General features: G+C 46.9%; 2 protein-coding genes across 3 annotated transcripts in view; one reads left to right on the top strand and one right to left on the bottom strand.

Annotated features, from left to right (window-relative positions):
- Positions 1–21,945, bottom strand: part of RASGRP4 (RAS guanyl releasing protein 4) — a 36,229-nt gene extending 14,284 nt beyond the window's left edge. Inside the window, exons 1-8 of the mRNA XM_081018766.1 lie at positions 21,711–21,945; positions 13,907–14,109; positions 11,643–11,748; positions 8,844–8,906; positions 8,603–8,734; positions 7,234–7,387; positions 2,211–2,384; positions 1,370–1,486 (exon numbers count right to left, since the gene is read on the bottom strand). Coding sequence (XP_080874892.1) covers positions 1,370–1,486; positions 2,211–2,384; positions 7,234–7,387; positions 8,603–8,734; positions 8,844–8,906; positions 11,643–11,748; positions 13,907–14,109; positions 21,711–21,733 — 972 coding nt within the window. The 5' untranslated portion in view covers positions 21,734–21,945. The remainder of the gene's footprint in view (positions 1–1,369; positions 1,487–2,210; positions 2,385–7,233; positions 7,388–8,602; positions 8,735–8,843; positions 8,907–11,642; positions 11,749–13,906; positions 14,110–21,710) is intronic.
- Positions 21,946–24,450: 2,505 nt separating this feature from the next.
- LOC308484123 (uncharacterized protein) overlaps positions 24,451–26,274 on the top strand; it is a 33,277-nt gene continuing 31,453 nt past the window's right edge. Inside the window, exon 1 of one of the 2 annotated variants that reach the window (XM_081018713.1) lies at positions 24,451–24,623. In XM_081018713.1, the coding sequence (XP_080874839.1) occupies positions 24,525–24,623 (99 nt within the window). In that variant the 5' untranslated portion in view covers positions 24,451–24,524. The remainder of the gene's footprint in view (positions 24,624–26,274) is intronic. The other variant, XM_081018712.1, reaches the window with a different exon arrangement.

Raw genomic sequence — 26,274 nt, forward strand, 5'->3', positions numbered from 1 at the left:
GAGGACAACCAGCTATCTTAGCAGGTGCAGATCTCATGGCACACACCTCTGTCTGCTCTCTCGGGGCCAGCCCTACCATTGGGCAGTGTGATGGCCAGGGAATCTGATTCAGAAGCTGAACCTGAGGAGTCCCAGCCTGCACAGGAGTCCCCGCCTCCAGGGCCAGTTGAGCCGGGGCAGGGGCTTGAATCTGAAGGGTCTGCACCTGTGCTGGATCCTCAGGAGCAGACACCAGATGTATCCACTCGGACTCCAGAGGTGGTTGAGGACCCATTGCCTGCATGTGCGCCTCTCCCAGCCCTGTCAGGGGAAGGTGAAGCTGCCCCTGGGTCCAATAACCCTCCAGCCTCTCCTGAGCTGCAGAGGCGAAGGGCAGAGAGGCGGAGGGAACTGGGTTCTCTCAGAAGGAGTGCTCCCCTTAAGGCCAGGAAAGGTGGGTCACCTGTGGGCCGGGGCCGCCCCTGGCCTCAGAGAAGATAAAGGTCAGTCAGCCCGGTCCCAGGTTGCGGGAGTAACATCGTTGGAAACTTGTTTCTGCCAGAACCCAGACCTGTTCTTCCGGAGTTCCCGACCATGCCCTGCTTCTTGCTTTGGACCCCGCTTCACTCTTGGTGGACAGACTCCAGACCCTCCACCCAGGACCGGACTCCGACCACACCTCACGGTAACCCCCCCCCCCCCAGGGCCAGCACAGGCAGCCATGCCAGGCAGAAGATTTTGGGTAACACGAAAAGAAAGCAAATCGGCCACAACCACGCCGTACCTTTAAAGAGCTTTGATACCACTTTACCTGTCATGGCTTCACCCAAAAGAGTCCTGGGAACACTCAGCAACTCTCAGCACCCTAAACAAACTATAGTTCCCAGGACTCTTTGTGGAGAAGCCATGTCTGTTAAAAGTGGTTTCAGGGTGCTTAAAACGTTTGGTGTGAAAAATTTTCAATTATCTAGTGGACGTTTAGTTTGCAATTATTTTATTTCAGTCAGAGAAGGGAAGAGGTGTTTTCAGAATTTTCTGCCGTGTGTGACAAAATAACTGGGCTGTGGGGGCGGATAACACACCATTCGCTGCTTCGCCTCGGGCAGCAAAACACCTTGGGCCAGTGCGGCACTCTTCTTCCCTTGCGCTGCCAGAGGTGGACACTTTGCTCTGCCTAATGGTAGAGCCGGCCCTTGCTGAGAGAACTGCTCCCATTTCCTCCTGCCTCTTCTGGTAGATTTTGAAAGTGCTATTTTGGCTGCCGAACCCGAGGGCTTCCACACTTGGAAGGAAACAGCGCCTGACTCCCTCTCTAACATACCTCCCCACTCCTGTTCCCAAGGCTAAATTATTCCCTCTCTTCTCCACACCCCCCCAACAAAGTTCCTACCTTAGTGATCTCAGAAGGCAGAAGCGCGTGGGTGTCTTTGAGGCGGGCAATGGCGCTGTGGCAAAGCCCCCCCACAATGGCCATGAGGGTGCTGAAGTTCTGCAGTTGTCTTAACTTCTGCAAGTAGTGGAGGAAAACACAGAGGGGTGAGAGGAGGGGCAGGAAGAATCACCAGCATTTCATGGGAGCCATCTTTTAAAAATACAAACGCATATCTCCTCGTCCCCCAACCTTCATTTGTCAGGATTTAAAACTCTCCCAGGGACACGGGTGGCGCTGTGGGTTAAACCACAGAGCCTAGGACTTGCCGATCAGAAGGTCGGTGGTTCAAATCCCTGTGACGGGGTGAACTCCCGTTGCTCGGTCCCTGCTCCTGCCAACCTAGCAGTTCGGAAGCACGTCAAAGTGCAAGTAGATAAATAGGTACCGCTCCGGCGGGAAGGTAAACGGCGTTTCCGTGCGCTGCTCTGGTTCGCCAGAAGCGGCTTAGTCATGCTGGCCCCATGACCCGGAAGCTGTACGCCGGCTCCCTCGGCCAGTAAAGTGAGATGAGTGCCACAACCCCAGAGTCGTCCGCGACTGGACCTAATGGTCAGGGGTCACTTTACCTTTAAAACTAAGCCACGTTGGATCACTCGCTGCGATGATCGCAGAGGGAGGCCGTGCTCTGAACATGCTCAGAGGAACTTTCTCCTCTAGCCAGCAAGTATATGGGTAGAGATGGTCTCCTCCGATGCACAGCATAAGGAACGTGAGCTCTGCACAGGGTTTTGCACCCCTTCAGCCCCCCTTTCTGCTGTCACCCCCTTCTTCCAGCAAAGCAGGCGGCGAACTTGCTTACCAGAGTCACACGGATGAATTTGGTGAATACTTCCGCCCTCTGCTGGGGCGTGGGTCGGTTGAGGACCATGACCTGCACCCACTGGGAGATGCTGTTGCACAAGGCGATGGCCCGCTCCAGGGCTGGACTGCCCCGCACTGACCCCCGCAGCACGTAATTCTGGAAATCCAAGTACTGCCCAACACATAACAGGGAGAAATATTTTTAAAAAAATAATAAAAAATAAAGTCTTACTAGAAGAAAAATTGTCTATCTAAATTAGGAATGGCCAAATCTGTTCTGTGCCCCGATTTTCCAGTCTTCAGTTATCTGCATTTTCACACCAGTTTGACATTTCTTTTTTAAATGCCGAAAACTCACCAGCATTTTAGCGTGAAGATCTAATGTGCAAATGTTTGCATGCAATAGCGCCTAAAAAATGTGTGCATTTTCCCAATGTGATTTCCCTAAAATAATTCATTATTTCAGAGCATTTTTAGGGATGCTTAACCCTAAATGCAGTCTATGCCTTGTTGTACGCGTTACTTGACTGCAGAACTGCACTGCAAAATTCAGAGAAGCACGAATTGCAAAAGGGTCATCTAGTCTAACCTCTTGCAATGCAGGAATCTCCCCCAAAGCATCCATGGCAGGTAGCCATCCAGTGTCCAAGGAAGGAGAGTCCACCACCTCCCGAGGGAATCTGGTCCACTTTCGGACTGCTCTTACTGCCAGAAATTTCTTCCTATGTTTGGTTTGCCTTTGAATGAGAACTCTGGCAAATTCTCCCCATCTCTCGTCTAAATGCAGGGATCCCTTTTCATCAGTGGCCCATCGGGGAATTAGGCAAAAAGGGGTGCAAAGCGGATGGCCACACCACCCAATGAGATAGACCGTCTCAGAGGCTTCTGCGAATTTGTCTAATAAGCCATCGCTACATCTTGTGGGTAGCGAATTCTCTTAGCTAATGATACATGATGTACTTCCTTTGGTTTTCCCCGGTAAGCGAAATCAAGTGGGGGAAAGAGATGTCTTCTGAGAAGCACGTTGTTAGCGATCTGCCACAGGGCAGACCCTCTCAGGGGTTTCAAGGGGAGCTTACTAGCTCCTGCAGCTTCTCTTCCTAGCGCACCTGGTTTGGTGGCCTCTCTGTACGAGACCCTCGACCAGACAGCTTTCCTAACTGCAGGGACCTGAGAGCAGCGCCCTCAAATCCCACTTCTGGGAACGGATTAGATCTACAGACCACAATTCCCTCCTTAGAGATATGCGAGATCAATGAGATCATCTGGGGAAATTATATTTGTGGTATTATTATTATTATTTATTTATTATGCTGCCCATCTGACTGGATTCCCCCAGCCACTCTGGGCAGCTTCCAACAAATTATAAAACCACAGTAAAACATCAAATATCAAAAACCTCCCTGCTTTCTTATGCCTTCTAAAAGTCAGATACATTGGTACCTCGGGTTAAGAACTTAATTCGTTCCAGAGGTCTGTTCTTAACCTGAAACTGTTCTTAACCTGAGGTACCACTTTAGCTAATGGGGCCTCCCGCTGCCGCCACACAATTTCTGTTCTCATCCTGAAGCAAAGTTCTTAACCTGAGGTACTATTTCTGGGTTAGCGGAGTCTGTAACCTGAAGCGTCTGTAACCCGAGGTACCACTGTAGTTGTTTATTTCCTTGACATCTGACAGGAGGGCGTTCCACAGGGCGGGCGCCACCACCGAGAAGACCCTCTGCCTGGTTACCTGTAACCTCACTTCTCTTAGGGAGGGAACTGCCAGAAGGCCTTCGGAGCTGGACCTCAGTGTCCAGGCTGAACAATAGGGGTGGAGATGCTCCTTCAGGTATACAGGTCCGAGGCCGCTTAGGGCTTTAAAGGTCAACACCAACACATTAAAATTGTGCTCAGAAACATGCTGGAAGCCAGTGTAGATCTTTTACACAAGCATGACCTGCTGCCTTAACAGTTGAGGTTGACCATAGCCATCAAGGAAAGTCACCTGGTGCCATGGAAGAAGTACCTGCCTCCTTTGAAGGGTAGGACTGAAATTCTAAATGCACCAGGAGACCACCTGGTTCTGCAAATGCAACCTTAAAATAACTGTTTAGGAAAATGTTTTAGAATGCTTTTTAAAATGTGGGTGTTTTTTTTCATGCTAGGGATACGTCTGCCACCCTGGGTTCCATTTGGAAGGAGGGATGGGGGCAGAAACGGAACAAAGAAATATGTCATTATTTTATCTTCCCCCAGACCAGTGGCGGAATTCAACCCCCAACACCCAAAGAGGTAGAAAGATTAGAGTAAGGCAAGCCCCAGCTTCTGGTCTGATCTCGCACAATCTCTTGCTGGGACAGAGGGGAGTGACAGGGACGGCCATTTCACGAGGTTTGACTTCGCTGCAATCGGAGATGTGTAATTTGGGGTGGGATCTCTGCTGCAGAAACCCAAAAAGGCCACTAACAGAAAGGTGACCAAGCAAGGATGGACAGGGGTGGGTGGAGGAAGGGAACTTCACTGAAACATCCACTGTAGCATCTTAATTTCTGTTTTAACAGCCCTGGCTGCCTGCAGTTGCCAATACAGTGGACGCTCGGGTTGCGAACGTGATCCGTGCAGAATGCACATTTCGCAACCCATGTCTTTTTTTTGGCCAATAATATTTATTAATTTTCATCAATAGACATAACAAAAGAAAAGAAAAAAAATACGACAACACAATAGAAAGGTGAAAAAGAAGGGGGGAAAAGAATAACTTAAAATACATAAACAGGAAAAAAGAAACTCAGTTAATTAATTAAAATCTATTTTCATAAACATTTTGCTTGACTTCCTCTAATCTCCTCCATCTGAATTTCCTCTTAATTTGAATGTAGCAGTTTCCAATATCATTATTTCGTAAAACAATATTACAGTCGTATTCCAGTTTCTTTACCTTTCTCATAGTACATTTACTTATTTATATATTTAAGTCTAATTTAATCCTAGGCCTGATTGGTTCTTTCAAGTGGTTACATATCTTTAATATTAGAATATTTGTTCAAATAGTCTTTGAATTTCTTCCAGTCTTCCTGGTAGTCCTCTTCTTTCTGGTGGCGACATTCGCAACCCATGTCTGCCCATGCACAGGTTGCAATTCAGTGCTTCTGCACATGTGCGACCGCCGAAACCCAGAACTAACCCGTTCCGGTACTTCCGGGTTTCGGCGGTCTGCAACCCAAAAAAACGCAACCTGAAGCGTCTGTACCCCGAGTTATGACTGTATAAAGACAGCCGTACAGCCACATTCACACGTTGCGTTTAAAGCACTGTGATACCACTTTAAAGAGTGGTGGCTGCTGCCAAAGGATTCTGGGAACTGTAGTTTCCTAAGGGCACTTAACACATGGTGATCTGCACTGATCATTGTAATAATAATAATAATAATAATAATAATAATAATAATAATTTATTATTTATACCCCGCCCATCTGGCTGGGTTTCCCCAGTCGCTCTGGGCAGCTTCCAACAGAACACTAAAATACAATAACCTATTAAACATTAAAAGTTTCCCTAAACAGGGCTGCCTTCAGATGTCTTCTAAAAGTTTGGTAGTTATTTTTCTCTTTGACATCTGGTGGCCTATTGTACGTCACCCTTGCACCGGCTGATCTCAGCTTTCTGCCTCTGAGCCTTCTGTTCTCCTACTCTCAATGCCCACCTGGTCCTGGGGGGGGGGTCAGGAATGCTTTCCAAAGACACTGAATCTGTCAGCTGTCTCTCCCCTAGGGTTTCTTCTTCTTCCTCTCCCAATATTTCCCAGCTTCTCCCCTCTGCAGCCTCTGAACTATGACCTTCTGCAAACCGCAGTTCTAAGTCTATACTGTCCCTTCTGTTCTCAGGAAGGTTCAGGGGGGGGGGGCACCATTCCTCCTCCAGCCCTTGACACGACCCATCTCTGCAACAATTTCTAATCTGGGAATATAAGGGAAATTCTTTTATCTCGGTCACTGAGAGGTCATATTTGCCCATCAGTTGGGCAGCGTGATGTACCCAGTTTTTAAGGGGTAATCCATCAGAGAGCTCAATCAGGCATTTTTTTGCTAGCCTAGTGTTGTCCATCTGTTGAACTCTAAACCAGATTTTTAGCACCTCTAATGACAAGGTCCTCTGGCCAGAACCCCTCTGACATGATTTTATATTTCCTCGCAGACACAGATAAGTATGTGACCTGGCGTGTAGCACTCTTTGCAACTGCCGCTAGGAACATTAGAGCAAATTATATAGCCAAGGTAGCCACCAACTGTGAAGGAGATGAATTTATTTGACCCTATCTACATCAAGCTATATTCTATCTTTATCATCAAACTCTGAATATAATTGCACATTGTATTAATTAACATTTTTTAATTTATCAGTGTCCATGTGATAATTTTAGCTTGTAAATTTTATTGTTTAATGTCCTAACTTGCATATTAAGGTACTTCTATAGCTCTGTTTAGAGTAGGTAATATCTTGATAATATAAATGTTTTAAGTTTTTTGTATTAATCCAGTATGAGGTAAAGGTAAAGGGACCCCTGACAATTAGGTCCAGTCGTGACCGACTCTGGGGTTGCGGTGCTCATCTTGCTTTACTGGGTGAGGGAGCCGGTGTACAGCTTCTGGGTCATGTGGCCAGCAGGACTAAGCCGCTTCTGGCAAACCAGAGCAGCGCACGGAAACGCCGTTTACCTTCCCGCCAGAGTGGTACCTATTTATCTACTTGCACTTTGACGTGCTTTTGAACTGCTAGGTGGGCAGGAGCTGGGACCGAAAGACGGGAGCTCACCCTGTCGCGGGATTTGAACTGCTGACCTTCTGATCAGCTAGTCGTAGGCTCTGTGGTTTAACCCACAGCGCCACCCGCATCCCTATTAATCCAGTATACTTTCTTTTAATTGTTGAATGATTCTGTGTACATTGCGGCAGCCTTTGGCTATATGCAATAAAACAGACAGACTGACTGAATTTCTAATCTTCCACCGCTGCAGAACCTAAGTGTCGGCTGATCCCTACCGAGAGACGGCAGAATGCCTTGAACTCCAGGTAACTGAGGTGGTTGGCCAACTCTCCTGCGTCGAGGTGATCAAAAAGCAGGGACACTTTCCTCTTCTTGCCAGAGCCGGGGCTGCTTTGGCAGCTAAGGGATCGGGTCCACGTCCGGGTCATCCTGGAGAAGGAAGCAAGGCCAGAACACCAAGTTAGATGCTGAATACTCTGCTTGCTTAGAGGTAGTAAAGGTAAAGGACCCCTGGACAGTTAAATCTAGTAGAATTTGATTATGGGGTGCAGAACTCATCTCCACTTTCAGGCCGAAGGAGCTGGCGTTTGTCCACAGGTAGATTTTCGGGTAATGACTAAACCGTTTCTGGCACAACGGAATACCGCGACGGAAATCAGAGCGCATGGAAACGCTGTTTACCTTCCCGCTGCAGTGGTACCTATTTATCTACTTGCACTGGCATGCTTTCAAACTGCCAGGTTGGCAGGAGCTGGGACCGAGCAATAGGAGCTCACCCTGTTGCATGGATTCAAACCGCCAACCTTGTGACTAGCAAGCCCAAGAGGCTCGGTGCTTTGGACCACAGCGCCACCAGCTTCAATGCTTAGCGAAACCCTTGACTGGAAACGCAGTTTGGTCTGAGGAGCGTGGTAAATTACTCACAGTGGAGATGTGGAAGACAGGAAGGAGCGGGAGACTGGGAAAATGGACTCCTGGGGTCCATTTGCTGTTCTGGGATGGAAGGAGGGTCTTAAAAAAAAAATTTAAAAAATGGGGGGGGGGGGCGGGCCGGGATGGGAGATGCAGTTTCTTTTTTTTATTATTGACTTAAGAAAATTATACAGACAGCAAAACGAAGAAGCCTAAATTAACTGCCTTCTACCGATAAGAAATAATAATAACTATTACAATGATGAAAATACTAAAAATACATTTACTTCCCCTTTTGAACTTCTATTCTGGTTACAATATATTACTATTCTATAAGAACCTATTATATTATATTATTTATATTATATTATATTATATTATATTATATTATATTATAATATTATATCCTTTGCTGTGCCATATATTATTTTATTTCCCAGATTCAACCTAACCCTCCCTTCCTCCCCACTGCTTCCCTTCACCTGTGTGAGATCTTCCCATCATAATATTTTTTCCAGTTGCTTTGACAAAATGAAATAACATGAAAACTGTTAAATTATGACGACTTCTTTTGTCCTTACACACTTAACAATTGTTAACTGCTTCAACACCATATTTCTTCATGTATTCCTGCATCAATCCAGGGCTGCTCTAATCAAAAAGTCTATACAGAATTGGAATGCATAGGGGAATATAGGCACTTTCATGGCTTTGAGAATCTCTCGAACTCACGTGCCAGAGGTGTTCAGCAGGTGACTGTGTTCCCCTTGGCCCTCTTTCCTCACCACCTCCAAGATCTCTGCAATAGCCTCCTCCAGGTGTGGGTCCAGGTGAAAGGCCTCTGGGTAGTTGAGGAGCCAGTAACTGAAGCCAGAGGGGAGAGGGTCAGTCTGGATCTACAAGAAACTCGGGGAGACGGGTACCCAGGCAGGATCTGGGGGCAAAGGGGAGGAAAGGGGGTGGGAGTTTATACCGGATGAAGTGGCAGATCCTCAACTGGCGCTCTGGCTGTTTCTTCTGAGATGCTTCTTGGTAGGTAGCAAACTGAGTTAAGGTTTCACCCCTCTCAGATTGGTGGGCAATGGCGCCGGGTGTTTCCGAGCACAATTCAAAGTGTTGGTGTTGACCTTTAAAGCCCTAAACGGCCTCGGTCCTGTAAACCTGAAGGAGAGTCTTCATCCCCATTGTTCTGCCCGGACACTGAGGTCCAGCGCCGAGGGCCTTCTGGCAGTTCCCTCATTGCGAGAAGTGAGGTTACAGGGAACCAGGCAGAGGGCCTTCTCGGTGGTGGTGCCCGTCCTGTTGAACGCTCTCCCGTCAGATGTCAAAGAAATAAACAACTCTCTGACTTTTAGAAGACATCTGAAGGCAGCCCTTTATTATTATTATTAGTAGTAGTAGTAGTAGTAATAATAGTAGTAAAAGGTAAAGGTAAAGGGACCCCTGACCGTTAGGTCCAGTCGTGATGACTCTGGGGTTGTGGTGCTCATCTCACTTTATTGGCCGAGGGAGCCGGCATACAGCTTCCGGGTCATGTGGCCAGCAGGACTAAGCTGCTTCTGGCGAACCAGAGCAGCGCACAGAAACGCCGTTTACCTTCCCGCCGGAGCGGTACCTATTTATCTACTTGCAGTTTGATGTGCTTTCGAACTGCTAGGTTGGCAGGAGCAGGGACTGAGCAACGGGAGCTTACCCTGTCACGGGGATTCAAACCGCCGACCTTCCGATCAGCAAGCCCTAGGCTCTGTGGTTTAACCCACAGTAGTAGTAGTAGTAGTAGTAGTAGTAGTAGCAGTAATATTAATATTTTGTTGGGAGCCGCCCAGAGTGGCTGGGGAAACCCAGCTAGATGGATGGGGTATAAATAAATTATTATTATTATTATTATTATTATTATTCTTATTGTTATTGTTATTGTTATTGTTATTATTATTATTAATTATTTGCTATCTCTTCAATGTAAATCAGAGGGTTTTGTAGGGAACTCTCATGGGTTAAGAAGTAAATGCACTGCCTTTGACCTTGCCAGAGGTTGTCAACTCTGGCAGAGGCTAGCAGGTGTGATAGGAATTTTATGGTCTTAGATATATGGTAATGTTCATAAGTGTACCAACCAAGCACATAGATCAGCAGAGGAAGGCCAACCTGGAACCATTTTGATTCCTAAACTGACCAAATGTTTTCTCTGCAAGGTCAAAGTGGAAAAGCCTCCCCATTGTCTTTTCCTTCACAAATCCTGTCTTAAGGGTATGTCTGTGTTTGAATAGGGTTCCAGTTACAGATGGGTAGCCGTGTTGGTCTGCCATAGTCAAAATAAAAAAATTCCTTCCTGTAGCACCTTAAAGACCAACTAAGTTAGTTCTTGGTATGAGCTTTCGTGTGCATGCACACTTCTTCAGATACACTGAAACAGAAGTTACCAGATCCTTCTATATATTGAGAAGGTGGGGAGGGGTATTACTTAGAAGGGTGGTGGGAATCGGAGATTGGCAGATAGCTGAGATGAGCCTGTTGACGACTCTTAACGACTGTAATAGTTCTTACAGGAAAAGGCAAGGGGTGAGAAGGTGAGAAATGGCTTAGTCATGTATAATGAGATAAGAATCCGATGTCTCTGTTCAGACCAGGTTTCTCCATTGTTTTAAGTTTGGTAATGAGTTGTAATTCAGCAGCTTCTCTTTCCAGTCTATTTCTGAAATTCCTTTGTAGTAAAAATTTCAGAAATAGACTGGAAAGAGAAGCTGCTGAATTACAACTCATTACCAAACTTAAAACAATGGAGAAACCTGGTCTGAACAGAGACATCGGATTCTTATCTCATTATACATGACTAAGCCATTTCTCACCTTCTCACCCCTTGCCTTTTCCTGTAAGAACTATTACAGTCGTTAAGAGTCGTCAACAGGCTCATCTCAGCTATCTGCCAATCTCCGATTCCCACCACCCTTCTAAGTAATACCCCTCCCCACCTTCTCAATATATAGAAGGATCTGGTAACTTCTGTTTCAGTGTATCTGAAGAAGTGTGCATGCACACGAAAGCTCATACCAAGAACTAACTTAGTTGGTCTTTAAGGTGCTACAGGAAGGAATTTTTTTATTTTGAATAGGGTGTGAGCCTGTGACGTGGCCCAGGAACTAAGTATTTATCACTACAAAAGACTGGCCAGGCACCCCAGGCAATCCAATCAAGTAACCTGCCAGACAGGAAATAAACAAGGATAAGAGAAAAACAGTATTGAAATTTCTGTTTTAAGACCACCTTTCCTGTGATGTATCTGAGGGGTGGTCTTAAGTTACACCCCTTCTGTGATGTGTGTATGATGTTTCTGGGGGTGGTCTTGATCTACAGGATGGGAATTTCAAAAGTCTTTATAAGCCCTTGCACAGCATTTTTGTGGGTCCTCCTCCTTTCCTGCGAGTGAGAGGAGCACCCTGTTGCAACAGATCAATAAAGATCAAGCTTACTAGCTGCTTTGCTTCTCAATATTCTCTGGTTGGCCTCTGTTATTTTCTCCTACCAATAGGGAACCTATGTAAGGACTCTATATGGGCTCTTGGATACCCCATAAGGGAAAAGGGCAGATTTTTATTTACAACACAGGGGGCAGGGGGACAAGGAGAACAGTCTAGAGTGTCCCACTCCTGAAACCTTCTCCCTCATTGCAAGAGATGCACCCTTTCCTTTGAGTATGAGGAAGGACCAAGCACGACCAAGGAGACGTTTTCCGTGTTGCGGCCGAAGCAGCTCAGCGCTACCTCCGAAAGGATATGAAGTGAGGAGGAGGCGGGCCAACTCTGCAGACGATACCAGCCAGCTGTGCGCCGTCAGTGTCATGTTCACCATGAAGTCGCTGGTGCAGAGGTTTCCATCCAAATCTAGAGGGGGAGAGGAAAGGGTGAGACACAATTGAGGGCAGGAGGGGAGAAGAACAGGACTGGAATCGAAGGGGGTTTGTCAATCTGGTTTATCAATCTGAAGGATGGTTGATATCATCCCAAGATACAGTAACCTCACCCCACTGGGTGGTCTGCCTGGATAATACTCCTGTTATACAAAAATCTCCAAACGGGTCCAAACTTCAACGTCTAAAACTCCTGGAAGAGGACAAGGATCTAGAGATCACGCTAAGGGCGGCCAAATTCTGTGCGTCTGCCATAAAACTTAGGGAACAAAATGATTAAGGTTTTAAATGACAATTTTGGGTTATATTTTAGTGATCAAGATCAAGATTTTAGTGATCATTTTAGTGATCAAGACTTCTTTCTTGGAAACTACAAGAAAGAAGATTCCACCTAAACATTAGGAAGAACTTCCTGACAGTAAGAGCTGTTCGACAGTGGAATTTGCTGCCAAGGAGTGTGGTGGAGTCTCCTTCTTTGGAGGTCTTTAAGCAGAGGCTTGACAACCATATGTCAGGAGTGTTCTGATGGTGTTTCCTGCTTGGCAGGGGGTTGGACTCGATGGCCCTTGTGGTCTCTTCCAACTCTATGATTCTATGATTCTAATATATATTTTCAACTGCCGCTATATCTGAATTGTCTCTGTTACACCCAATTGCAATTCTATGTATTCCTGTTGTGTTTTATGGTTTTCCTGATATCGTAAGTGAGACGGAACTGGTCTGTGACCGTAATAATAAAATTCATTCATTCACCTGTGGGTATTCTCCAAACCTGTGACCCTGTGACTACAAGGCTAGCATCTATAACAGGAAACCCATTGAACCAGTCCTATTAGTTCCTTTGCAAGATAATGGCCGTTGCTGGCCAGCTAAGTACTGCCATTTACATGTCCAAAGTGGTTGGCCTGTTGCCATAGAGACAGATGAGTAGGACTTTCCCCACCTCACCTGGCTAGATGCCACACCATCCTAGACTCTAGAGGGAGACCAAACAGGCTGGGGGGGGGGGTGGAGCTGTGTGAGAGTGAGTTTTTGCTGGTGCTAGAGAAACGGAAACATGTCTTGACCCAAAACTTTTGACGGGGAGGCAAGACCTGTTGGAGTGTTAATGCTGTGAGCCCTTCCATCCTATGATCAGGTTGTATATATGTGTGTGTGTGTGTGTGTGTGTGTGTGTGTGTGTGTGTAAATAAAACCTAAAATGACAAACCTAGACAGCATCTTAAAAAGCAGAGACATCACCTTGCTAACAAAGGTCTGTATAGTAAAAGCTATGGTTTCCCAGTAGTGATGTATGGAAGTGAGAGCTGGACCATAAAGAAAGCTCATCGCCGAAGAATGGATGCTTTTGAATTATGGTGCTGGAGGAGAGTCTTGAGAGTCCCATGGATTGCAAGAAGATCAAACCGATCCATTCTGAAGGAAATCAGCCCTGAGTGCTCACTGGAAGGACAGATCCTGAAGCTGAGGCTCCAGTACTTTGGCCACCTCATGAGAAGAGAAGACTCCCTGGAAAAGACCCTGGTGTTGGGAAAGATGGAGGGCACAAGGAGAAGGGGACAACAGAGGACGAGATGGTGGGACAGTGTTCTTGAAGCTACAAACATGAGTTTGACCAAACTGCGGGAGGCAGTGGAAGACAGGAGTGCTCTGGTCCATGGGGTCACGAAGAGTCGGACACGACTAAATTACTAAACAACAACAACATCCTACAAATATCACAGTATATTTGCAAGGAAACCAAGCCCTGGGTAAACACTGGCACCCCTGGAGTCTTTGGCTGTTGGGGTGCGTGCAGAACTATCACAAATGTGTTGTGCATTAGGTTTGTTTGCTTGCTTAACAGCAACATTTTTGAAATTTACTCGACTCTGACAGAGGGAATATTCTGGTTGAAGGAACCAAGGAAACTGGCTTAGAGACGGGGGAACAAGAGGTTGCCCAGATATTCTTTTGGTGGTCAGACTGGGAATTAAGCCCAAAGCCTTTTCCCTCTTGGTGGCTGGAACACTACCAGGTTCCTTCGCATCAGGGGACTGCAGAAAAAGTCACAGCAGCCCCACCAAATGCCTGGTCCAGGGGAAAGGCCCCAATCCCTCAACCGCCCCTGCCTTTGCCTCTCTCCGGTTTACCAAAGGAGCGAAGGCATTTTTCGATCAGCTCATCCAGGGTGCAGGATCGGTTCAGATCTCCCAAGGTGATGGAGGCCAAGGCCTGGTTGATCTCCCGAGGGTTCGGACAGGTCATCCGCCGCCGACTCTTCCGTCGGGAAATCCTGCCGGCACCTGGGAGGCTGCCGCCTTCTGTGATGCTGGGAGCTTCGGCTCGGGATCTCCTGCAAAAGAATACGGTTAAGTTGTGGGTGAACATATCAGACGACACAGCGATTCTTCAAACAGCTCTTGTTTATTCACAGGCCCAGAACAGAACTGAACTGAAGGGTTCAGCCAGCCTGCTTATATAGAGCTCCACTACAACGCAACAGTAACCATTTTCTGTAACCATCCAATCACTGAACATCACTTTCGATCCCTTATTTGCATATGTGGACCTGAATGAAAACTATCTACAGTATCCCCCTGCTGGCCCAGGGTGAGAACTTCAGTACATAACAAATACAATTCCCAAATTGACCAAAGGCGCGAGCTTCGGGGACGTCAACGGCGGTTGTTTTTCGCCTCCAAGAGAGACAACAGCAGGTGCTTTGAGGTGTAAGAGGACACACACATCCGAAGTCCACCGCAGCTGGTAAAATGGACAAGCTGTCCAATTCCTACTACCCCACTCTCAGAGGAGCCTCTCTGTAATAATAAATAATAATAAATAATAATAATAATAATAATAATAATAATAATAATAATTAATTTTTATTGATATCCCGCCCTCCCCAGCCAAAGCCGGGCTCAGAGCGGCTAACATCAAATGTATAATACATTAACATAAAATCAGACAATCAGTTAAAATACATCCTCAAATCAGATCAGGATCAGAATAAAATCCAATCGGATGGCAACCCGCAGATTAGGCTTGGGGACCTTAAATGCTCACCAGGCCCAACTGTTTGTGCTGGACTTATATGGGCCTGTGAGAAAAATTGGGAGGCCACTTTCATGCAAGTTCTTATGAAAGGGGAGAGAGAGTCAGACTGAACCCCGACCAAAGGCCTGGCGGAACAGCTCCATCTTGCAGGCCCTGCGGAAAGATGTCAAGCCCCGCAGGGCCCTAGTCTCTTGTGACAGAGCGTTCCACCAGATCGGGGCCACACCCAAAAAAGCCCTGGCTCTGGTTGAGGCCAGCCTAACCTCCCTGTGGCCTGGGACCTTCAAGATGTTTTTATTTGAAGACCGTAAGTTCCTCTGTGGGACATACCAGGAGAGGCGGTCCCGTAGGTACGAGGGTCCTAGGCCTTTGCATGAGTCCCTGCATGAGTAGTGCCTCTGCATGAGTCCCTGTTCTGGGCCTGTATTTTGCAAGCTGCCGTGTGCTCGCTTTTGCAAGGAAATGTGGGGTGGAGATGCATATGTGAAGGGCCCATGGCTTTGCGCTGTGTGAACTTTGAAAACAACACCACCACCAAACCTTTGCAGGGTGTCAAAACCTAGTTAGACCGGTTTTAAAATTGGCCGGGGGGAACCATTCCCCAGGTGTGGCAGCATCTGCCTGCAAAATTGGCAGACAGAAGAACTCTTGCTGGGAAAAGGTAAGTATTGTTATCAGAAAAAACTTATCCTTTTTCCTTATGGGTTACCAAAGAGCCTGTACAGAGTCCTTATGTAGGTTCTCTATCAGTAGGAGAATAACTGAGGCCAACCAGAGAATATTGAGAAGCAAAGCAGTTAGTAAGCCTGATCTTTATTAAAGCTGTTGCAACAGGGTGCTCCCCTCACATTCAGGAGGGACGAGGAGACCCAGAACACTGGTGTGCAAACTCTTATACAGCGGTACCTTGGGTTAAGAACTTAATTCGTTCCGGAGGTCCGTTCTTAACCTGAAACTGTTCTTAACCTGAAGCACCACTTTAGCTAATGGGGCCTCCTGCTGCTGCCGCACCACCACTGCACGATTTCTGTTCTCATGCTGAAGCAAAGTTCTTAACCCGAGATACTATTTCTGGGTTAGCAGAGTCGAGTCTGTAACCTGAAGCGTCTGTAACCCGAGGTACGACTGCATAGACATTTGAAATTGCCTCCCCTGTAGCTCAAGACCACCCCCAATACATCATACATGCATCACAGAAGGGGCGGTCTACAGCAGAAATCTGTGTGTGTTGTTGTTCTACCAGCAAAGGCTTGTGTTGCATTGGGTAAAAGGCAACAAACTTGGTTCGCCAGAGGCACACCAAAGTAAGTGATCTGTATACCTTTTTTTTTTTAGGGGTCTGGCTTTGCTGCTCCCTCAGCTCGTCTCAAAATCAACATTTGACAATTGCTTTTGAATTCTAAAGAAAGCGGGTTCCTACCACAAAACATTGCGGCGTGGGTAACTGTTAAGTTGTGGGTGAACATATAAGGCGACACAGCGATTCTTCAAACAGCTCTTGTTTATTCACAGGCCAGGACAGAACTGAACTGAAGGGTTCAGTCAGCCTGCTTATATAGAGCTCCAGTACAATGTTACTGTAACAACTTTCTAAAACTATCCAATCACTGAACATCACTTTCGATCCCTTATTTGCATAACTATCTACAGTATCCCCCAGCTGGCCCAGGGTGAGAACTTCAGTACATAACAGTAACCTCAGCGAGCCATGTCCTTGTCAACGTGTGTTTGAAGTTCTCTTATTCCGACTTTAACAGCTGCAGATAAACTGGCCAGCTAAGAACTACCATCTTCATGTCCAAAGAGGTGGGTTCTTTTGCCTCCTCACCTGGATGGAGGCGATGAAATCCTAGGATGGAGAACAACAGGCCACAGTGTTGTGCACTCTGTGCGTGAGAGAGTTTGGCTGATGCTGGAAGCTGGAGACACAGGTGCATGTCTTGTTCTGTGCAGGAACCAAAGCTTGCAGCTTCCTTGGGAACCTCATGGGCTAAGATCTGTTGGAGTGTTAACGCTGTGAGCCCTCCCTAAGCTCAGGTTGCATATATGTGTAAACAAAACCATGCATCCTAAAGACATCACAGTATCTTTCTAAAGAAGGCCACTGACCTTGATGGCTTTAAAAGAGTATTAGACAAATTCTTTGGGGAGAAGCTTAAAAAGGTAAAGGGACCCCTGACTGTTAAGTCCAGTCGCGGACGACTCTGGGGTTGCGGCGCTCATCTCGCTCTATAGGCCGAGGGAGCTGGTTTTTGTCCGCAGACAGCTTCCGGGTCATGTGGCCAGCATGACTAAGCCGCTTCTGGCGAATCAGAGCAGTGCGCGGAAACGCCGTTTACCTTCCCGCTGCAGTGGTACCTATTTATCTACTTGCAGTGGTGTGCTTTTGAACTGCTAGGTTGGCAGGAGCAGGGACCAAGCAATGGGAGCTCACCCCGTCGCGGGGATTCGAACCTCTGACCTTCTGATCGAAGGGAGAAGCTTATCAATGGCTAACTCTAGCCATATAGGCTCTGCTGTGCCTCCAGAGCACGTGGCAGTGACGCTTCGGAATACCCGTTGTTGGAAACCACAGGAGGAGAGAATTGCTCTTGTGCTAGAATCCTGCTTGCTGGTTTCCCACAGGCATCTGATAGGCCACTGTGATAACAGGATGCTGGACTAGATGGGCCATTGGCCTGATCCAGTACGGGTCTTCTTATGCTATTAAACCAAAGCCCAAGTAAGCGCTGTCCCTGCAGTCTCTCACTGGTGCATGCAGCAATATTCAAAGAAATGCAGTACAGTCATACACTGGATTGCAGACACTTCAGGTTGCGATTTTTCAGGTTACGGACTCACCGAATCCCGGAAGTACCAGAATGGGTTACTTCCGGGTTTCGGCGGTTGCGCATGCGCAGAAGTGCTAAATTGCGCTTTGCGCATGCGCAGAAGCGCCAAATCGCAACCCGCGCATGCGCAGCGCTGCGGGTTGCGAACGTGCCTCCCGCACGGATCACGAGCGTCCGCTGTATGATACAAAAGGGGGGGGGGAAGGTATTGCTGCTTCCCGGAACAGGGGTTCAACCTTAAAAGTTTTCACTCTCTCTCTGCCCCCCTCCTGCGTGGCCCTCCTGCCACAGTGGTCCAATCAACTGCTTGCTAAGAATTTATCCTCCTCCTCCCCACCTCGTTCTTGCAATCCTCACTTCCTCAATGAGCAAACGCTTGGACTTCCGCATTTCCCACCTAAGAGCATGCTTTCCCCACCCCGGTCTCTTGCATTTGAAAGCCGACCAGCCATCCAGCGACTGTACTTGGAAACCCAAATCTATACCAAGGAACTTCCTCCTCTTGCCCAACTTCCTTGTACGCACAGAGCATGTGAGTCCCCCACCCGCAAGACCGTTCAGAGCTCCTCTCCGACTTTGTCTGCAATATCTCTCAAGTGGGGAAAGATCTCTCGCTCTCGCCTGCTTTGCAATCTTTCAAAACTCTGCTTTTGTTTTCACCTGGCATGGGTGACCACAGCTGCTCCTTTTCCAGCAGCTGAGCTTGCTGGATCAAAGCACCCACACACCTACTCGGCGCATGGAACTGAAACGACACCAGGCAGCCCACCCGTTTCCGGATTGCTAGATTCACACAGCACGGGTCTTTTACGAAAGCTAAGCTTCCCCACCCGCTGGTAGCAAGTTGAGACACTGCTAAACCTGAGCTGGGAGCTTGCAGAGCTATGCAAGACCTCGCAGCTTCTGCAAGTCAGGCAGACGTTCAAACGTCAGGAGCGGAATAAATATGAGCTGGATGAAAACAAATATTAAAATACATGTCCTGGTTTCCCCACAAGTCAAATGGCAGCGACTACAGGGCAGGCGGTGCGAGGTTTTTACACAGAAATTGCTGTTGAATACAGTCAGAGGACCACAGCTGTGGATCCCTCAAACGATCACAAAGGATCAGGGAGCGTCAGTTTCTACAGCTGTTTAGAGTTTCTGCAATGCTCATAGCAGATTGTGCACAACGCCATTGGCACCCCAGGAAACATTGGGGTCCAAGCAGGTGGGCTGGTGTACTTTGTAGTTCCAAATCAGCTACGATGGTACCTCGGGTTAAGAACTTAATTCGTTCAGGAGATCCGTTCTGAACCTGAACCTGTTCTTAACCTGAAGTACCACTTTAGCTAATGGGGCCTCCCGCTGCCGCCGTGCGATTTCTGTTCTCATCCTGAAGCAAAGTTCTTAACCCGAGGTACTATTTCTGGGTTAGCGGAGTCTGTAACCTGAAGCGTCTGTAACCTGAAGTGTCTGTAACCCGAGGTACCACTGTACTCTATTCCAAACTTAAAAATGGAAAGTGTAATGCCAGTGGTCAACAAAAGAGGTTTAAAGATTCTCTCAAAGCAAATCTTTAAAAAAAATGTAGTATTAACACTGACAACTGGGAAACACTTGGCTGCGAGCGCTCCAGTTGGAGAACAGCCTTTACCAAAGGTGTCATGGGCTTTGAAGACACTCGAACTCAGGACGCAAGGGAGAAGCGAGCTAAGAGGAAGGCATGCTTGCCAAACCCTCACCGTGATCAATTCCCGTCCAGACACCTATGTCCCCACTGTGGAAGGACGTGTGGATCCAGAATTGGCCTCCAGTCACTTACAGACTCACTGTTAAGACCATGTTCATAGAAGACAATCTTACTCGGCTACGAGTGTTCGCCGAAGAAGAAGAACTTTGTAACACCCCTATTCTCTGTCTCCTAAAGGTAAAGGGGACCCCTGAGCATTAGGTCCAGTCGCGGCCGACTCTGGGGTTGCGGCGCTTATCTCTCTTTATTGGCCGAGAGAGCCGGCGTACAGCTTCCGGGTCATGTGGCCAGCATGACTAAGCTGCTTCTGGCAAACCAGAGCACCGCACGGAAACTCCATTTACCTTCCCGCCGGAGTGGTACCTATTTATCTACTTGCACTTTGATGTGCTTTCAAACTGCTAGGTTGGCAGGAGCAGGGACCGAGCAACGGGAGCTCACCCCGTCGCGGGGATTCGAACCGCCGACCTTTTGATCAGCAAGTCCTAGGCTCTGTGGTTTAACCCTCAGCGCCACCCGTGTCCCCTCTGTCTCCTATCAGGCCCTAATTAATCAGGTTAACTGTCCACAAGGATGCTCAATCTGGTACCTATTGAAGAAGATGTACATGAAGCCTGCAATCCATCCCCCACACAGTTATTCGTTCCTGAATCTCACCTGAAACTGAATGCCTTTAGGGAGGTATTTTTATATGCAACGGCTGCAGCTCAGACTTTGGTGGCAAAGGGGCAAAGGGGTGGAAGAAAGAAGAAGTCCTGACAATAACAGATTGGCATAACAAGCTACAAGAATTTGCTGAAATGGCACAGTTGACAAATAGCCTGGGAGACAATTCAAAACAAAAATTTATGGAAAAGTGGGATATAACATATACGGTATGTTCAAAAATACAGTAAAGGTTCGCTATCTATGCTAGCATTCGACTGTCGTTGGAGAGAGACTGAGTTGAGAAATAATACCAAGGGTACATATTGATATAGGAATGTATTAGATAAAATGTAAAGAAATATACAATAATAAGAGTACATTCATTTGTAAAAAAGGAATATACAACGGGATAGACAGGAAGTTAAAAATGTTGGTATATATATGATTTTGGAATAGTTTTTTGCCCTTGTTTTTTCCTTTTAGTATATACCATATTTTTTGCTCTATAAGACTCACTTTTTCCCTCCAAAAAAGTAAGGGGAAATGTGTGTGCGTCTTATGGAGCGAATGCAGGCTGCGCAGCTATCCCAGAAGCCAGAACAGCAAGAGGGATCGCTGCTTTCGCTGTGCAGCGATCCCTCTTGTTGTTCTGGCTTCTGAGATTCAGAATATTTTTTTTCTTGTTTTCCTCCTCCAGAAACTAGGTGCGTCTTATGGTCTGGTGCGTCTTATAGAGCGAAAAATATAGTAGACATTGTATACGTGTTGAAAATTATAGTATAATAAGCCTTGTAATGCAATATGATAATGTTCACCGATGTAACATAAGAACTTTAATAAATAAATGCAAATCCTCCTCTTTGGATTTTAAAACTGGACAGCTACACGTGTCCCCATCCAATTTTTTTATTTTGCAGTGTGATGGAATACTGCCCCTTCCCGGAATGGAAGATGACAGGGTCCCCAAGGACTTGGTCTGCGGGCAAGTCCATGGGCAGACCAACTCCGTGTTACAAAGGTGTCTGCAAATGTGATCTGAAAGCTGGCAACGTCAACACACCAGATGGGAATCCCTTGCAGATGACCACAGTGCCTAGAGACAGTCAGGTCATGCATCCACAGCAGTGACCAGAGGAGGAATGACCACTGGGAGGAGGGCAGAGAGAAGAAAAGCCATGGTGCATTTGCAGCAGCATAACTGGACGCCTTCATCTGCCCCGTCTGCAACAAAACATGTCTCTCCTGCATCGGTGTCTTACGGCCACAGCAGGCGCTGTAACTCTCCAACAGTTTGCACACTCTTTAGTTGTCTCCCGAGACAGACAGATGCCAATCAATCAATCAATCAATCAATCAAGGGATGGATGAAAAGTCCCCACAAGCCCAGGGCCACATGCACAGGGACGACTCACCTCCTGCCTCTTTATCAGTTGCAAGACAGGCAGAAGTTCATCAGGCATAGCACAGCAGCAGCCCCCACAAAAAGTTGGCAACTTGACAATACCTTGGGAACGGCCAGGCGCTTGTGTGGAGTTTCCAGCAGCGGCGATCAAAATTAGAACGAAACACGCCCCGCCAGGAAATATCAAACTGGCTGAAATTTCCCCAGGTCACCATGACACAAAACAGGAAAATCCCAGTGAGTAAGATGAAGAAGGAGCGGCAGCTCAGTAAAGTTTAGCTTACCTCTTGCTCTCTCGTCGGATCATCTTCTTCCAACCAAGTCACCCGTTTGGTTCTCTGTGGGGCCGGGTGGGGGGGCTGAGGGCCTGGGAAGGGGGTCCTTCTTGCTTTCCTAGCTGAAACCTCTCAGCCAGGTGCTTCTGGGCTCAGCCCCAATTGGGGCAAATGCAAGCAATACGGGAGAATGTCTCTTCCAGACCGCAGCACAGCTGAGTCAAACAGAACTGGTTGATTTTATGCTGATGTGCGGTTAAAAGGAACTGAGTTGCACATGTGATTGTGTGTGTGCGCGCGTGTGTCTGTCTGAGCATGCATGCGAGCAACAGATAGTACAAACAGGACTGAACAGTGTCAATGTTTGCGCTGCCACTCAAAATCTTCCTTTTTTAAAAATAAAAAAAGCACATTTGACAGCTGCGCAGCAGGCAAGCATTCAACGGGGCTTAGTTTGGCAGGCAAAAGAAGAGGTTGCCCCATGAATGCACTTTTATGCTGAGGAAAGCTGCATCTGTTGAATTTCTGCCTGCCATGCAGCAAATGAAATCAGCAAATTGGGGAGGGGGCAGGGGAGAATGGCAACTCCCAGTGCTATTCAGAGGTGGGAAGGGGAGATTGGGGGAATGCAAAGTGTCCCCCATTAATACCCCAGGAATAGTTGCCAAGAATTCTGTCTTCCATAAACAAACACACACACTTGTTCCAGATCTGGTTAATGATTCTGAAGTGTACCTGCTACAGAGGCGGCTACTTGCTTTTTCAGGCCGAGGGCCACATTGGCTGGTGGTCAGCCTTCCAGGGGCCGCATGCGAAAGTGGAACTGGCATTAATGTCAACATGGACTGGCAGCAGCTGTCCAGGTTTCAGGCAGGTGTCTTCCACAGCCTTGTCAGATGGGCAGAGTACAAATAATAGTATTATTATTATTATTATTATTATTATTATTATTATCTGGAGATGCTGATGTGGAATAAACCTGGGACCATCTGCAGATGCTCTAAGCACTGAGCTACCGTATTTTGTGCTCTATAAGACTCACTTTTTCCCTCCGAAAAAGTAAGGGGAAATGTGTGTGCGTCTTATGGAGCGAATGCAGGCTGCGCAGCTATCCCAGAAGCCAGAACAGCAAAAGGGATTGCTGCTTTCACTGCGCAGCGATCCCTCTTGCTGTTCTGGCTTCTGAGATTCAGAATATTTTTTTTCTTGTTTTCCTCCTCCAAAAACTAGGTGCGTCTTGTGGTCTGGTGCGTCTTATAGAGCGAAAAATATGGTATATCCCTTTGCACTGCGCCAGCGCATTCAGAGACTCAAATGCAAATGGGCCTCTTCCCCTTTTATTTTTTTAGATTTTTCAGCCATTAAAAAAAAATAAAAAATACAACGCTATGCACCCAACGGAAAATCCAAGCATGTTCCTCCATCAAAATATCTGGTTATTCCAACTCAAAACATAATCAAATCCAGGAAACGTTACGGTTTATTAAGAACAGTCAAGAATTATAATTATAATTATTTCGCAGCAAAGCTTGCCATGTTTCCAGCTGGCCCCTGAGCTTTCTGCAGCAGCCTGATTTGCAGCCCTGAGCAGGTGAGAATGTTTTCCTCAATTCGCCAGGAGAGGTTTCAGCTGGCGATCTGGTTTGAGCTGCTGAGAAAGGGACATAGGGTAGTGTTGGAGCCCCCATGGAATTTAAAATATGAATTTCAGTGTTGGGGGCAGCGAAGTGTTTTTCACGCCTCATGAAAAACACATTGGTTTCTATCCAGGCTGTAATTATCTGCTCTTGTTTCTTTCGTTTATTACCCACCTTTGCAGTAAAGGGCCCAGGGCTGATCTAAAAAGATAACACAACACAACTTTGCCCCCCAAACCACACATTACGCCATTCATTTCCCCCCTGAACCCCTGATTCCTGTACCCCATTTCCATCACTGTAACACTCTTGCCCAGGATTTGGGACAGGGAAATCCTCTGTCCTTCCAGTTGTGCTTGAACTCCAGTTCCCATCAGCACTGGTCAACCTGAGCAATGATCAGGGATGATGGGAGTTGTAGTCCATCAACATCGGGAGGCGTAATTGCAGAAATTCACTTTTGCCGACCCATCTTTCCCCTTAAGGATACAGCTCTGTCTTTGGGAGAGGTCTGTGTTCCTTTAAATATTGCCTGGCCTCCCAGAGCGAATTAATAAATGAGACAATTTGATTCCCAAGCCCCTTCTTAACTTTTTCTCTTTCACCAAAGAGAGGTTGTTGTTTTCCCCCCCACTTAGAGGTGGGGAAAGAACGTTATTCAGAAGTAAAAGTTTCCATTTGATAATGGAGAGATTTGTTGTGGCTGGGAGAGCAGCGTAGATCAGATCTTGCGACGATGTGAGTTTAGGCAACGCGTAGATGGAGATTTTAAACTGGGCCTGGAGAGAGAAAAGGGGTGGTTTCTTTTAAAAGGGTTGCGGAGTAAAGATTAGATATCTGGAGGTCTCCGCTGACAGATTTACAAGCAGAAGAATATGCGGAGGGGAAACTTGAAAGCAAAAGGCGTTCATTTTTGGCTTTCCAAAAGCCTGGCCCCTGTTGGGATTCCCTGACGCAACTTGGATGGTCAGTTAACCAGGAAAATAACAGGAAATAATATTTGTTAGTAGTGCTGAAGCATTTTGCCACTGGGTGTGGCTCTTGCAAATTTGGCCTGGCTTAATTTGGTTGGGTTTTTCCGTACCTTTTTCCTTTACCCAAAAAACTGCCCCCAAACCTCCCTGCGCCAGAGGTTGCAGACTCTTTAGGCCTGAACATGTGAAATTTCGCGATCTGCGCACGCACCATGCCCAGCCCGGCGAAAGGTGTGCCGTCGCATGCCATCGTTCAGTACCTCACAAGTATCAGCATTCATGTCCGACCTTGGAAGACCAGTCCTAGCCAGGTGAGTGGGGTGAGGGTCTTGTGTGTTAACAGTGGGTGGGGCATTTAAAAATAGATATTCTGTGTCTTGTGCAACCCCTGTTTGCCTTTTGTCCTAGTTTATGGTGCGCCTTAAATGTTGTTGTTATTAAAATATACCGCCCTTCATCTGAGGATCACAGGCTGGTTTACAAAATGAAAACACAAAAATACACAACACAGGAACATGCAAACAAAAGCAGTCGTGAGTGATCTGCATTGGCTCCCAGTACGTTTCCGAGCACAATTCAAAGTGTTGGTGCTGACTTTAAAGCCCTAAACGGCCTTGGTCCTGTATACCTGAAGGAGCATCTCCACCCCCATCGTTCAGCCCAGACACTAAAGTCCAGCTCCGAGGGCCTTCTGGCGGTTCCCTCCCTGCGAGAAGTGAGGTTACAGGGAACCAGACAGAGGGCCTTCTCGGTGGTGGCGCCCGCCCAGTGGAACGCCCTCCAATCAGATGTCAAGGAAATAAGCAACTATCCTATTTTTAAAAGACATCTGAAGGCAGCCCTGTTTAGGGAAGTTTTTTATATTTAATGCTGTATTGTTTTTAACACTTGATTGGGAGCCGCCCAGAGTGTCTGGGAAAACTCAGCCAGATGGGCGGGGTATAAATAATAAATTATTATTATTATTACTACTATTATTATTATTAACCCCCCAGCATTATCAGCAGTGCAAATCACAGATTCTCATGATTAAATTGTGTAGCGGGTATATTCTTTGCATGTGTGTTTGTGGGGGGGGGGGTTGAATAGGTTTTGTTTTTTTAAGAAGCACACACCAAAAACTACCATAATCTCATCGCTAACAAAGAGAAGTCCACAAAAAAGCTGCAAAATATATGTATAATAAACCTGCAGGTATTATTATTTTTATATAAACACATAAACTTTTGGTTCTGGTGGTGTGAGGGACTTTTCTGGAAAGAACCAAGAAGCAAATTGAATTGGCCGCTGAGTCTTCCTTTGGCCACATCCATACATTTAAAGCACACAGCTTTCCCGCAAAGAACCTTGGGAACTGTAGTTTACCCCTCACGGCGCCCTTAAACTACAGTTCCCAGGATTCTTTTCAGGGGAAGCTGTATTCTCAGCAACCTTTTAACGCTTTCTTGGAATTCTGTCTCCGAACAAGGAATGAAAGTGTTGCGTCTTGGCCCTCGGGCAGGGCTGGCATCAACACCTGCCATTCCTGGGCAAATGGCAGGGCCCTTGCTAATACTTGCCCAGGAACCCTTTGAAAAACAGTTTCCTGGCTCGCTGCTCGGAGGAGCGTGGGATCCAGACACGTTTTGATCTCCCACAATGCACTGAAACAAAGCTGTATCGAGGGCATTGGGAGTTGTAGTCCAAACCATCTGGAGGGCGCCGGGTTGGGGATTGTCAAAGAGGAGGAGTTAAGGCCCACAGGCAGCCAGAATGGCGGGTAGTAAACTGTAGATTGGAGGAACGACTAGGCCTACCTCGCAAGGTTGTGGAGAAGGCAACATGGGAAGATGATTATCTCAGTTCCCTTCCTTTAAGTGAAATATTTATTATTTTTAGTGGTTGTTTTAATCACTAAGAAGATTGAAATCCTGTAGGCTGGAGTACAGCTGCTACTTTATCTTGAACATAACGTGCATTTAT

The sequence above is a fragment of the Podarcis pityusensis genome (assembly GCF_964106645.2).
Source record: "Podarcis pityusensis genome assembly, chromosome: 8".
In the NCBI taxonomy this organism is placed as follows: Eukaryota; Metazoa; Chordata; class Lepidosauria; order Squamata; family Lacertidae; genus Podarcis; species Podarcis pityusensis.